General features: G+C 45.9%; 2 protein-coding genes across 2 annotated transcripts in view; one reads left to right on the forward strand and one right to left on the reverse strand.

Moving 5' to 3' along the window:
• Positions 1-5,374: 5,374 nt before the first annotated feature.
• The window catches only part of LOC146187324 (cytochrome P450 3A24-like), a 71,818-nt gene continuing 62,353 nt past the window's right edge, over positions 5,375-14,839 (reverse strand). The window contains exons 12-14 of the mRNA XM_084607639.1: positions 7,749-7,892; positions 6,315-6,477; positions 5,375-5,482 (exon numbers count right to left, since the gene is read on the reverse strand). Coding sequence (XP_084463765.1) covers positions 5,390-5,482; positions 6,315-6,477; positions 7,749-7,892 — 400 coding nt within the window. The 3' untranslated portion in view covers positions 5,375-5,389. The remainder of the gene's footprint in view (positions 5,483-6,314; positions 6,478-7,748; positions 7,893-14,839) is intronic.
• Positions 8,839-14,740, forward strand: LOC146187325 (uncharacterized). The gene is made up of 3 exons (XM_084607640.1): positions 8,839-8,955; positions 13,271-14,047; positions 14,622-14,740. Exon 2 carries the CDS (start codon positions 13,317-13,319, stop codon positions 13,731-13,733), a length of 417 nt encoding a protein of 138 aa, XP_084463766.1. The 5' UTR covers positions 8,839-8,955; positions 13,271-13,316; the 3' UTR covers positions 13,734-14,047; positions 14,622-14,740.

Here is a 14,839-nt window from a genome sequence, read left to right on the forward strand (position 1 = left end):
CGGCCTTGAGAAGGTCTGAGCTCTTCGTAGTCGGCTAGCCATCGTTCTAAACTGTACTTCAGCTTGCAGTGTTTGTTTCATAAGAACGCATACAAACGGCACAGAAAAGGGCTAGTTCGATAGCCCTCTGTATAGTAGCCTGCGAACTTGACTGCCTCGCTTCCCACAGAAACAGTACAAGGCAAAAACGATAGAGTCAGGAGAACGCAAAGGCAGGGAGCTTAACTAGGCAAAAAGAGTGCAAAGAATCAGGAGCCTGTTAGCCTCATCTTTCGCCTCACTTTTGGCATGGCGAGAGTTAAACGCAAAAGAACGGTGCTGAACATAAGCGCGAAGCGGGAAATTTGTGAATACAAGCGGCAAACGCCATCTCAGTAAATCCAAGCTGTGAGGGACTCTACACAAGTTCAACTAGGCCTCAGACTCGCCAGGTCGACGGTAGCATCTATACTACAGGACTCCAATAAATGACTCAACGTCCGCATCGCAGTGTCAGCCACAGACCGACAGCGCCCAGCACAGTTCGAAGAAATGGAGTCAGCCTTGTTAATGTGGTTCGGGAATGTGCATGCGAATGGTGCTGTTGTCAGCAACGAAATGATTCAAGAGAAGGCTCGTTGCCTCGGCAACATTGAGTGCGTACCGTTCTTTCTCCTCCGTCTTGATAGGTTTTACCTGTGATGACTTACGGGATTTTTGTTCAGTAAAATAGGGTGATGTTTACTGAAAAATAATATTCTCCGCTCTCTCTAGGCTTTACTGACTTCAGCTACTCAAGAGGCTGGTTGACAAGGTTTAAAAACAGACATGACGTTTCGGGTCGACGGATTCATAGAGAAAAGGGTAGCATCGACAGTTCGGCTGTTTTTAATTACAAATTTATTTAAGAAAGCCACCATAATTTAGAAATTGTTTCTCACTTTTACTTTTTATACATGACTCGTTAGTATGGCTCGCCTTATGATAAGCTTTGGTCGGAAACCAAAGCGTCCATACTATCGAGGCACGACTGTATTCCTATTTTTTTCATAATTTAATGTATTCGGTCGCAAGACAATGTATAGTGTATTAAAAAAAGCTTGGCAATCAATTTTTTTTTTCGAATTAAAGAAGAGCATATCGTCATTGTTGTCATCGTCACTAGGGTCAACAGTATTTCTATTTTCAGTATATATTAAGAACCTGCTTGTTTTATTTCTAATACGAATCTTAATAATGTGGGTCGGATGGGATAAACTGTTTGTATTGCACTATTGGCCTATGCGTAGTAACGTGGTACCCATGTAGGCCTTAGAATGAAAGCAACCACAAAAAGTTAGGAGAAGGATTGCCACTTTAGTGCAGAGTTGGGCATGCAGTCTCCGGAGTTTTTTTACTTTTATCCGTAATATTAATTGTTGTATAAAATTAAGAGTAAAATGCAGCCTTCATACGACAAAATTCTGGCTTGCCTATATATCCCAAGATTACCTAGAAATGTATATTTGCTTTAAGTTACGGTTTAATTTAATAATTCTTTTTTTTTTTTTGAGGTCGACTGCCAGACCTCAACCTCACATTTTGAGTTTGAGGTGAAGTTGAGTGAGGTCGCCAATGGTCACCTGAAAAGTGAAGTGAGGTCACCTGGCAGACCTCAACCACAATTTATAAGGTTGAGTGAGGTCGCCAATTATTTTTTGAGTTATAGGTGTGGTCGAGGTTTATGGGGCCAAAATTTCTGTATGCAAAGCCCCTATACATAGCATTGATCGATTATGAAAAAGCATTGGGTTCAGTAGAAATCTAGGCAGCTGTGCGGGCACTACGAAATCATATTTATATGAGCCAAATGGGAAAACGCTGGTATATATATATATACCGGGAGTCCCAGCTAACTTGAACCAAGGGATACAAATTAATATATTTGAGATAGGTCAGTGAAACCAATTGCATACAACTGCCAGCCTCCTTGCGCACTACAGGCATTTTTTTGTTTTGAAAATACTTAATTAGCTAATTATGTTTATTTTTCTAATTTATTAAATATCGACTTTAGACCAAAAATGTGAATTGGAAACTTGTAGGACACCTTCAGAAACCCCCATTCCATTAATTTCGATAAAGAAAGTCTCACGTGTATCTTTTTTTTCTGGGCTCAAAGGAAGCCCGCGAAATACAAATAATACCTCGTGTCTAGTGCATTCGTGCGCCGCGATTGTGGTGCTCTCAGTCATGGTTTGAGCGAACGAAATTAGCTGCGGCCGTGTCTCCTTGGCCCCGTTAAAGCGGCAGGCCGATATGCCTGCGATGGCTTCTTCGCCCGCGTCAGACAGTCGGCCCACGTGAAGGTGCAAGTAGCAGAGAGCGGCGAGCCGACACCACCGGGATTCTAACAAACCCTCCATCTCTCCCATCAACGAACTTTACGGCAAACGGATGAGCGATAAAGTATCAGCCACTGAATCTGCGCATACAGGCTTGGCTAAAGGGGCGAGATCACATCATATGACTCGACTAAAATTAGCGCTGCACCTTCATTTGCCGGTTCTTTATCGTCATCCGCCTGTCGTCATCATGTAGGCTGCTGCGGTGCACAGGCCTGGCCAAGATCGCGGTGGCGAAGGGTGAGCTCGAGCTCTCCCGTCGCCACCGCGATCTTGGCCAGGCCTGTTCGAGCTCGCTCCAACCATCGCCAACATTTCTGCCTGCCGCTGCAACGAGACCATCGGGTCACGGCCGCAGCTGATTTTGTTCGCTCAAACCACTGAGAGCACCACAATCGCTGCGCTCATATGCGCTAGTCACGTGGTATTATTTGTATTTCGCGGGCTTTCTTTTGAGCCCGGAAAAAAAGATACAGGTGAGACTTTCGTTATCGCAAATAATGGAGGGGGGGGTTCTAAAGGTGCTCTACAACTTTCCAATTCACATTTTTGGCCTAAGGTGAATATTTATTAAATTAAAAAAATTAACATAATTAGACAATTAACTAATTGTAAAACAAAAAAATGCCTGTAGTGCGCAAGCAGGCTGGTAGTTGTATGCAACTGGTTTCACTGACCTACCTCAAATATATTATTTTGTAACCCTTGGTTCAAGTTAGCTGAGACACCCGGTATATATATATATATATATATATATATACATATATAGTGGTTGCACAAAAAAACATCTTTCTGCACTGCGAAAGTAACAAAATTCGCATAAAGAAAGGTGTTAGACAAGGAGACACGACGTCCCCAGTATTATTCACAACTTGCTTAGACGATGTATTCAGAGACTTGGAATGGGAGCAGTTAGAGATAAGGGTTTATAGAAACTACCTCAGTAATCCACGAGTCGCTGATGAAATTGCCTTGCTGAACAACTACGGAGATGAACTGCAAAGAATGACAGATGACCTAGACAGGAAACGCTGGAATATGGGATTAAAAATTAATATGAAGAAGGGTAAGGTAATGTTCAGCGGTCCCGGGAAGGAACAGCGGTAGCGAACACTGGAAGTTGCATGGGAATATTTCTACTTAGGAGAGGCAGTGATCGTGGATCCGGATTATGAAAATGAAATAAATTGAACAAGATTGGGATGGAGTGCATTTGGCAAGTACTCAAAGAATATGATTAGAGCATCTTAACGTTATCGCTCAAGAGGAAAGCATACAACAGTTGCATTTTACCTGTAATTAACTGTGGGGCGCAAACGTTGAGACTAACGAAAAGGGTTCTAGTTGAGTTGAGGACAACGCAGAGGGCTATAGAATGAAATCTGGTAGGGTTAACGGTAAGATATAGGAAGCGTGCAGAGTGTGTCAGAGAAATAACAGGTCGTAATGACACTCTAGTTAAAACCAAGGAGAAGAATGGGCATGGGCAGGGTATGTAGAGCGAAGAGAGGACAACCTACGGTCGCTTAGGGCACCAAACCGGATTCCAAGGGAAGCAAAGCGTAGCAGATGGCGGCAGAAAGTGAGGTGGGCGGATGAGGTTAAGAAGTTCGCAGCAGTCAAGTGTATCAAACTAGCACGGAACTTGGTTAATTACAGGTGGGCAATGTTTTAGGCCTCCAGTTCACACAGTTCGACTAATGAAAAAGTAACTACTCATTACTATCCACTCTGACACTCCAGTGAGGAAACCATGTGAGCACATTGTAGTGATTTCACTGGCAAATATGTTCATCCGAGACCTGACGGTTTTAAAGATATGACTCATGTGCAATTGTTTTCAAACATTGCGATGCAACACAGGGTCGCGGCCTTTTCACATGGAAAAAAATGCTCCCTTGTGACCGTTTTACTCCATAGTGAAATCGAAAAGAGTGCCACATTGAGCAAATGTGTTAGCAAATACTGGATAAGATGTTACGAGTGGAAATGACGCACCGATGGGTAGCACCAGTCTGAAATCGATGGGCACCGCTTAGCCGCACAACTCAACACTGAACGTAGTCTTCGTTCCTACCCCCAGACACTTCTTTCTTTACTTGCTGAATGCCATTATGGGACACCACATAACATTAGCTCCGCCACAGAAGCACAGTCCCGGTGCGTTGTAGGTAAGCGAAGCAGGGCGTGAATAATATGGCTTGAGTCGTGTCACATGCACAATGTCGGAAGCTTGTGGTGCAGAAGACTTCAGCTTCAAAGGTTCGATTTCGTATGAGACGTCGGTGACTAGGCACAAGATACGGTAGGGGTCTGTGTAGCGTGGTAGAAGTTTTTCGCACAAGCCCACCGGGCGTGATGGGAGCCAGAGCAAAACGAGAGAGCCTGGGGCGCAGTGCACATCGCGATGGCGACTGTTATAACAGGATTGCTTGGCGCCTTGGGAGGCAAAGAGCCTGTCGCGAGCAATGTGGCGAACATCTTAGCGTGGGATATGGCATCACGAGCGTAAGTACTAGTGGCGGCGTCAGTAGAGGGTAGCGATGCATCAAAGGGGAGTAATAATGGGCGTCGGCCAAAGAGCAGATAAAAGGGAGAGTATGCAGCGGTATCATGACGAGCAGAGCTATAGGCAAATGTTACAAAGGGTAGACGGACTGATTATTGCCAGACGGAATAGAGGTTATGCGGGAAGCCATAATCGTTGTATGTGGATTCAAGTGAGATACTTTGGGTACTATAACTAGCATTGCAATCAGATTTTCCGACTAGTTTGCTTCTCAGTTGTGTCCAAATATGGTGGCTTTGGACGAGACCGAGTAGGTATAACGTCTTTCTCAGAAGGAAGGCGGCACAGGTATAATACTGACTTACCACGCAGCTAAATATTTTATAATAATGTGTTTCGAATCATTGTTGCTTCGCGAGAAAAATGTTAATAATGGTGAACATTTTATTTACTTTTTTATATCTGAAATAAATTCCACGACGCATTAAAGTAAATTGTGTGCTTTTGGAAGAACCGTTTATTGACACTTCTGCTCAGGTCTTCTACGTACTCCAACGGTGAAGGCTTCTGCAGTCAGAACACCTAGACCTTTCTTGAATGTCAATGGTGCCTGCACGAAATACATCTAAAAGTTAGATGTGTGCTTCAGGAAACTTCAATCTGTCAAAGGTCGCTTTTGTGGTGCTCTTCAGACGTTTGATCATTTTATTCATCTGGTTTATCATACGTTTTTGTTTGTTTGTTTTTTGTATCGCAGTAAAATTTGATTTTGCCTTCCATGCATGTTGAATTCAGTGAACAAAGTTTGGAACAACACTATTAGTACCTGAAAAGGTGCCACCAAAAAAACTTTTTTACAGCGCAGACAGCTGTAGACACCACAAAAAAAAAAAGCATTATCCGATATCTCGCTCTTATTCAAACGAGTGTTCTTGGTCGACTGGCGAAATTACATGGGCATTAACGTCAGTTATTCATGGCGCTTTTTAACACAAAATTAAGTCCGAAACGTACAGTTATTTGACAAATACACAAACCACGGCTTCGGGAGCAATATCAGTTGTTCGCCGCGCCGCGGAGCAACCGGGCTCTCGCTGCGCACACTGCGTGATAATGTAACCGCCATCACTCGCGCGAAAACGTGGCACACTGGGTAGATTTCATGAGTGGCTGTCACCTCTCCCATCGCTGGCGCTTGCTACGAAGAAAGGCCCAGGGTTCTAGTGCTTTTCTAGGAGTGTCACCTGAGCGCACGGCGCCTATGCATATACGGATGAAAATTGCGCCAAGGCCATGGAGTGCTGCTTTCTCGTGCTCTTCATGCTTTTCGGAACTTTTATTCTGAGATAACGTACAAAGTCACAGTACAGGGTAATCGTTCTGACTTAAGAACTTTTCTTTGTTCATTAAATATTCCCTCCTCCTTCTAATGTTTCTCTTACCTGTGTTTTCTCTGTACGCACAAACTGCACGTTGTGCAGGGAGTGAAGCAGACAGAGCTTGACGGACTGCAGAGCCAGGCGCATTCCGATGCAGTTCCTCGGCCCCGCTCCGAAAGGAAGGTAGGTGAACGGCTTGATGGCCTCAACGTTCTCAGCGCTGAATCTGAATGACGGTTGAAAAAAAAAAGAACACCAAGATTTACCGGAGTAAGCATTTCATAATAACTCTTGGATTCCTTCAATAATGGCGCGCAGGTTAGCAGCTCCTGCAGAAATACAGCCCGTCCGTATATTGAAGTGGTCCAAAAGATGACATCACCGCCAATTGCTATCATATAGAGGGTAAATAATTTACGTATTATTGTGCTTCCTAAAGAACACAGGCGGGAAACGTCCGCAGCGAAAAATACGGTCATCGGTTGAGGTCTCCTTAGCATTGCTGCAGCAGCCGCTCTCACGGACCATCAAACTACTGCATGGGGCTACACGTTAATTCTTGGTCGGTAATACTCAAGCTTTCCGCCTGAACCCTTCAGTTCATGTTTTCCGAGTAGCACATGTTAGTCCACATTGACGACTTCTTGCACTCTTAGTTCTGTGCTAGGCGCTGCGCGGCAATAATGAAAGCAAACCTGTACGACATTTGCACTTACACGATAACCCGAACGTAGAAGGTGCTGCTGTAGACCTCGCAATAAATAAATATTCATTACGTACATTTAAAGATTTATCTTCATTTGAAGGACGCAAAATGAGTCAACCAAGGTTTTCTTAGTGCGCAATCAGCCAAATTCAGAGTTTTCAGTTTTAAGCTATTGCCTAAAAGGCTAGGCTTGCGGCTATAAGCTAGCGTCGCTAATTCCCACTTGACTGTCAATGAATATTTATCTTATTCAGATTAGGCTTCAATAATTGAACATTCTGATTATTAACATATTTCTCCGTACCAGGCAATTAGCAAGAGACATATATGCTGAAGACATTTTTTTCACAAACGTCAGGTTTATTGGTTACGAAGAAAGGTTGATATAAAAAACAATAACCATTAGTCGAAGATAATATAAGCCATTGTAGCGGTAACAGTTAGAACTATCGCCTTTATCAGGACTTCTAATTCCGAACTCCCTTCCAGAAGGCAGATGAAGCCAGTGAATCTAGCTTTAAATAACTGGCTTCTTTTCTTACCCACTACCTTTTAACTCCTTGTTTCTGGATATAAATCAGATTAAGTCTTATCAAATGTGATTTGTCGCGAGTTTTTTCTTTAAATGCGGAGTGTTCACAAAACGTCATAGGGCCCTAATTAGGTTGAGGTTTCAGTATTCAGGGTAGTAGGTGTCTTCCGCTTCTCTTCGATGGTATATTAGAGGATAACTTTCAATCTCGGCTCATTGTCTAAAATCTCTTAGGCGCAATACTTATATTCATGTCTACCTCTCCGGCTTGAAACTGTCGGGGTTGGGAAACACCTCAGGATCACGATGTATTGCGTAGACCGGGATCACAACTGAGCATTTTTTCGGAAGCTTGATGCCTGTGTCACCAAGAACGTAGTCATCGTAGCCGGACCGTTCTAGCCTGGTGGAAAAGAACAGAAGGGAACATGTATTTACAGCACTCTTCTCAAGCCATCAGAATTGTTTACTTTATAAAGATCAATGTTCTGTTGGTATAAAGAAATATTTGCGGAAGTTCTTCAATACGCCACTTTACATACGACAGCAGATTTATTGTATGCAGGGTTATGAAGCACGTAAAGAAGTAAAAAAAACTTAAAAAATTGCAAATATGGATTTGTAATTTTAGAATTAATTGTTTTAGACGGGAAGATAAAACGTTTGTCGTGCAGGTGGCAAACAGTGTGTGGAGCAAAAGATGCGGCTTCAAACATATGGGTAAAGGACTTTATACATTTCATTGTAAGTGAAATTCGCTCAAATATTTCAGCCTTGTATTGGTAACCAGGCATATCTCCTCCACTGGAGAATAAACCGTTGGACTTGTTCGAGCCCCAAGAAAACGACGTGTATATTTCGCCTGTCCTGTTATTTTAGTGTTGCTTCCTTGTCCTCGTCGCTTTCGCGCCGTCTTCATAATCCACTTCAACCATGAACCAATTAGCCCAAAGCAAAGTACTTCTTGTGTATATTTCAACATTAAAATATTTTGGAGTTTTCATTGTAGCCTACTGGCTGGGTACCAAATGGTTCTTAATACCATTATTTAAATCACATTTTCTGAAGGTTTCGAGATTTAAGTAAACTATTTGCCACGCTAAATATTAACTGCGAACTGAACTTTGAAATATACGAGAAAATATTCGGAAGATGAAATCATACTTTTCAGTTGAGCTCCGCAGCCCCTTTAAGAGGTGTAAGCCGCGCGCGCGTTTTCCTATTTGTATTGTGTTTGCGGGGGCAGCACGAGTGTGCATGGGCGATCAGCTAATCTTGGGGGCGGAATGTTAGCGGCGAAGAGACTAGGGTAGATAAACTCGTCGGAAGCAAGACGCGCGATCTTTTGCCCCGGCGGGGCGGCCAGCGAGCGTCACGGGCCAACGGGGTGTGCACAGACGACGGAAAGAAGACCGGCGACACGAAGATGGAAGGAATGCCTGCAGAAACGGCCTAGGAGTGTTCGCGTGAGTTGTTGCCAAGCGAGAAGCAATATCTGTTGTGCCGCTGTTAGTGCATTAGCCCTATCCGTCGCCCTGTTCTCGCCGCAGTGTGGTTTATTTGACGCGGTAAGGCCCCGCCCTAGTTAGGTTTTATCTTTGACAGTGTATCGTCGTGCGAGTCGACAGCATGCCTCCAGTGCAGTGGCGTTTCCTTTATTTGTTGCCCCTTTTATTGAATCATTTTGCGTTTAACCGGTAATAGACCGGTGTTTTTAAAGAATACTGGAATTGTCACAGCGGTGCAGCGGTGGCGTAGCGGTAGAACATCCGCCTCGCATGCAAGAGGACCGGGGTTCAAATCCCGGTGCCGCGCAATTCTCCACCGGATGAAAAAAAAAAATCCGCGTGTTGATGGAATTGCATAAACAGGTTTGGGGTGCGACCTGGTGCCGGTGAACACCTCCGGCAACGCACTCCCTCACCAGAACAGGAGTTGGCCACCCTGGTGCAGTAATTGGCCACTACCTCCTGTGATAAGCTCCATAAAACCCCGGCCCTCAGTCACCAGCGGCTGCGGAACAACTGACCACGGCGGCGGTCAGACCTGTGACGCAGCAGGGGTTGCTAAGAAAGCCTGGCTCCGCTGGACAGGCCGCCATTAGAAACTGACCCTGGCAACGTTTAATGCTAGAACCCTAGCTAGTGAAGCTAGTTTAGCAGTGGTGTTAGAGGAACTAGAGGGTATGAAATGGGATGTCATAGGGCTTAGTGAGGTTATGAGGCCGCATGAGACATATACTGTACTGAAGGATGGGCATGTACTGTGTTATTGAGGTTTACCAGAGAGGCGACAATTAGGAGTAGGTTTCCTTGTCAATAAGTATATAGCGGGTAATATAGATGAATTCTATGGTATTAATGAGAGGGTTGCTGGCATCGTAATTAGGCTTAATAAGCGGTATAAACTGAAGGTTGTACAGGCCTATGCACCTACATGTATTTATGATAACCAGGCAGTTGAAAGCTTCTATGAAGATGTAGAATCGGCAATGCGAAAAGTAAAGACGCAGTATACTGTACTAATGGGCGACTTCAATGCCATGGTAGGGAAAAAAGAGGCAGGAGACAAGGTAGTAGGTGACTATGGCATTGGTTCTAGGAATAGCAGGGGGGAGTTACTAGTTGAGTTTGCAGAGCGCAATAACTTACGAATCATGAATACCTTCTTCAGCAAACGGAAGAACCGGAAATGGACATGGAAAAGTCCTAACGGAGAGACTAAAATGAAATCGACTTCATAATGTGTTCAACCCCCGCCATTGTGCAGGATGTAGAGGTAATCGGGAAAGTGCGATGCAGTGACCACAGGATGGTGAGGTCCCGAATTAGCCTAAATCTGAAGAAGGATCGCAACAGATTAGTAAGAAAGAAACCCATCAACGAATTAGCGGTGAGGGGGAGGGCAGAAGAGTTAGGATCTCGCTACAGAATAGGTATTCAGCTCTAACTGAGGATGGCGACATTACCCTAGAGGCAAGGAACAATAATTTCAGAGATATCATTACTGAGTGCGCGGTAGAAGTAGGCGGTAGGATAGTTAGAGAGGATACCGGTAAGCTGTCTAAGGAGACGAAAGATTTGATTAAGAAACGCCAGAATATGAAAGCTTCCAATCCAACAGACCAGATCGAATTGGCCGAGATATCAAAGCTAATCAATAAGCGCAAGGTGGCCGATATAAGGAAGTATAACATGGAGAAAATTGAGCATGCTGTAAAGAACGGGGAAAGCCTTAAAGCGGTAAAGAAGAAATTGGGCATAGGCAAAAACCAGATGATATGCGATAAGGGACAAGGCGGGCAACGTCATCACTAATATGGACAAGATAGTCAAAGTAGCCGAGGAGTTCTATACAGATCTCTACAGTAGCCAAAGTAGGCAGGACCGTAATGAGATTGGCGGTAGGGAAAAACAGTCAGACGTTCCACCAGTGACGAAGGACGAGGTCAAGAAAGCACTAGAAACTATGAAAAAGGAGAAATCAGCTGGAGAGGATCAGATAACTACAGATTTGCTGAAGGACGGGGGGGATATTGTGCTAGAAAAACTGGCCACCCTGTATACGCAGTGCCTGGTGTCATCGACGGTACCGGAACCATGGAAGAATGCAAACATTATCCTCATTCACAAGAAAGGGGACTCTAAGGACCTTAAAATTACAGACCAATCAGCTTACTGTCTGTTACGTATAAGGTATTTACTAAGGTAATCGCTAATAGAATCAGGACAACCTTAGACTGCAATCAAGCAAAGGATCAAGCAGGGTTTCGGAAACGGTTCTCTACTATCGATCATATCCATACCAGCAACCAGGTAATAGAAAAATGCTCGGAATATAACCAGCCCTTATACATAGCATTCATTGATTACGAAAAAGCATTTGACTCAGTTGAAACCTCGGCGGTGATGCAGGCATTGCGAAATCAGGGGGTAGACGAGCCGTACGTGAAAGTGCTGGAAGATATATATAGTGGCTGCACAGCAACCATAGTTCTGCATAAAGAAAGTAACAAAATTCCCATAAAGAAAGGTGTTAGGCAAGGAGACACAATCTCCCCAGTACTATTCACAGCTTGTTTAGAGGAAGTATTCAGAGACTTCGAATGGGAGCAGTTAGGGATAAGGGTAGATGGAGAATACCTCAGTAATCTGCGATTTGCTGATGACATTGCCTTGCTAAGCAACTCGGGGGATGAACTGCAAATAATGATTGATGACCTAGACAGAAAAAGTAGAAAGGTAGGCTTGAAAATCAATATGCAGAAGACTAATGTAATGTTCAACAGCCTCGGGAAGGAACAGCAGTTTACATTAGGTAGCGAAATACTGGAAGTAGTAGGCGAATATGTCTACTTAGGACAGGTAGTAACCGCAGATCCGGACCATGAAAAGGAAATAACAAGAAGAATAAGATTGGGATGGAGCGCATTTGGCAAGCACTCGCAGATTATGACTAGCAGCTTACCGGTATCGCTCAAGAGGAAAGTATACAACAGTTGCGTCTTGCCTGTACTCACCTATGGGGCTGATACGTGGAGGCTAACCAAGAGAGTTCTACTTAAGTTGAGGGCAACCCAGAGGGCTATGGAACGAAAAATGGTAGGGGTAACATTAAGAGATAGAAAGCGTGCAGAGTGGGCCAGAGAAATAACTCAAGTTACCGACATTCTAGTGGAAATTAAGAAGAAGAAATGGACATGGGCAGGACATGTAGTGCGAAGAGAGGATAACCGATGGTCGCTGAGGGTAACAAACTGGATTCCAAGGGAAGGAAAGCGTAGCAGGGGGCGGCAGAAAGTTAGGTGGGCGGATGAGGTTAAGCAGTTCGCAGGGGTCAAGAGGATGCAGCTAGCACAGAACCGGGTTAGGTGGAGAAATATGGGAGAGGCCTTCGCCCTGCAGTGGGTATAATCAGGCTGCTGCTGCTGCTGCTGATGATGATGATGATGATGATGAATTGTCACTCGTCGGTCGAGACTGTGGCTCGCGGACCCATCTTTTGAAGGCGAGAGCTTCATCTGGCGCCCCACGTGATTCTTGCTCGAGCTTTATTTCGTCCCGCGAGTCTGAAGTGAGGTCGAGGTTTTTGAGGTCAAATGCCCACCTCTGGTGACAACATTCCTCACTTTCGTACGGAGCTATGACGGATTACCTCAGCTTACCTGGCGCAAGTGCCCAGTTGACGACTGAATTTCCGCCTACCACCCATGCCGGTTCTGCGCATAAACAGCTACAAGACCGGAAAACCGATCCGTCGGACTTCGATAGCAGAATGTTGGCCTACTGTCCCAGCTACTTGAATCCAAGGCACAATTCAGGGAAATTGTGGGAAGTGGGCCAGTTTCGTTAGCGCCCACTCCATTGTATCGCGACAACCAGCTGCAGCTTAATTTACCCATGCCGAGGTTTGAATGATACGCAGACAAGAAATCCGCTTGCAATTTTCTTCATGAAATTGACGACTATCAGTTGGCAATGGCAATTTCGGACAGTGCCCTTGTCACGCATGTGATTCCTGTAGGCTTAGTAGCTTCCGCAGCAACCTGGAGGCGTAGACAGCGGCCATTCAAAGCAAAGCAGGATTTTATAGAGCGTTTTCGAGAAGTGCTTTTGCCGCGTACGTCATCCGCATAAAAGATAAGCTTTTCGCTACGACGCAAGGCGAAAATGAGGGTTTGGTCGAGTTTTTGCGCAGTTTTCAAGAGCTGCATAAGCGGCAAGATCCTAGAGCTCCGGAAACAGAGAAGGTGGCTCATGCCATACATCTGTCCCATTAAAGGTACCAGCCATACCTCCGGCGCCGCCTGTTCCTGGACTTCGACGACATGGCCAGGGAAGCATCCCGCATGGTGGTATCTTCACTGGCGGAGCTCCACTACGATCCACCTCCCCCAACGGAGACCTGCCTCGAGCCGTCCTGTACGTGGCTCGGATCATCGGTAGTACACAGGAGGGTAACCCCCAGCTGCCCTACGGAGGCAGGCGACTTCCACGAGGTCGCAGTTCCTGGTGCAGCTCCTCCGGTGGCGAGCCGACTGCACGGCATGGCAGGCCAGAACGCGCCCCCTCCTGCTGACGGAGTTGTGGGTGCAAGTCGTCGTCCGCCCCCTCCTGCTGACGCAGTTGTGGATGCAAGTCATCATCCGCCTCCTCCCGCTGACGGAGTTATGAGTGCAAGTCGTCGTCTGCCCCCTCCTGCTGAGAGCTGCGGGTGCAAGTCGTCGTCCGCCCCCTCCTGCTGACGGAGCTGTGGGTGCAAGTCGTCGTCCCTCCCCCCTCCTGCTGACAGAGTTGTTGGTGCAAGTCGTCATCCGCCCCATTACACTGATGGAGCTGTGGGGGAAAGTCGTCGTCCGCCCCATCCCGCTGACGGAGTTTGGGGTGCAACGCTGGCCGGGACCACACCACGAAGCAGGGTATTTTGGTCGTCGCACCATCCTGCTGCCAAAAATACAACAGCGAACTACCGCCGGTGAAGCAGAGACGGGAACCGCTCACCCGGCCCACATCAACGTGGGAGCCACCAGCATTACTCAAAAAACTTCAGGACCAAACGGTGAGTGCTGTTCCGTCAACCTCTCGTTGTAATAATACCCACCTTGACAGTACGCCGCTGGCTGCAGTGAATGTGGCCAGAATAGAAGTGCCTGCGCTTTTAGACACAGGCTCTACAGTTTCAGTTTTCGGCGATCGAGTCAAAAACGCCTGTGATGCAAAACACCTGCGGTTACTGAGTCTAAGCACCAACCTGCGTATGGCATCTGGCCAAGTAGTGCCTGCAACCTCGGCAGCCCTTTTAACAGTCACTTTCAATAGGCGAAATAATAAACAGCGCTTCCTGCCCCTTCCCGGTCTTTCCTGTCCAGTGATATTGGGCCGTAACTTCATAGCCAAGGCAGGAATCCTGATAGACCTTCGAAACCAAACTGACCAGTACGGTATCAATACTGGGGCATTCAAGTTCGCATCACAACCAGGTGCTTTGCAGTCACAGTTGCTGGCCACAAACAACCATTCGGGCACCGCCACTGGGAGTGGTATTCTCACTGTTTTGAAGTTTTTCAAGGGGTCACTAGCCGAAAGATGCAGAATCGAGAGGACACTGAGGATCTTCGCTACAATGTTCACAGAGGCCCCTGGGAAGGCGAAAGTTCTGACTCAAAGGACCCACACCGGCGGTGCTCTTCCGATCCGGTTCAACCCGAGGCCCTTGAGCGGCCACAAGCGAGCACTGTTGGATGGTGCCCTATACAAAATGCTGGGCAATGGTACGGTGAGACCCTCAAAAAACCCTTGGACATTCCCTGTTGTTCTCGTGCCTAAGAAAGATGGCACAGCACGGTTGTGC

This window comes from Amblyomma maculatum, chromosome 6 (genome assembly GCF_055883805.1).
Source record: "Amblyomma maculatum isolate TAMU_Amacu chromosome 6, ASM5588380v1, whole genome shotgun sequence".
NCBI lineage: Eukaryota > Metazoa > Arthropoda > Arachnida > Ixodida > Ixodidae > Amblyomma > Amblyomma maculatum.

Excerpts from the sequence above, each read along its gene's own strand:
- LOC146187325 (XM_084607640.1), top strand. The coding sequence starts at position 13,317 with ATGGCCAGGGAAGCATCCCGCATGGTGGTATCTTCACTGGCGGAGCTC.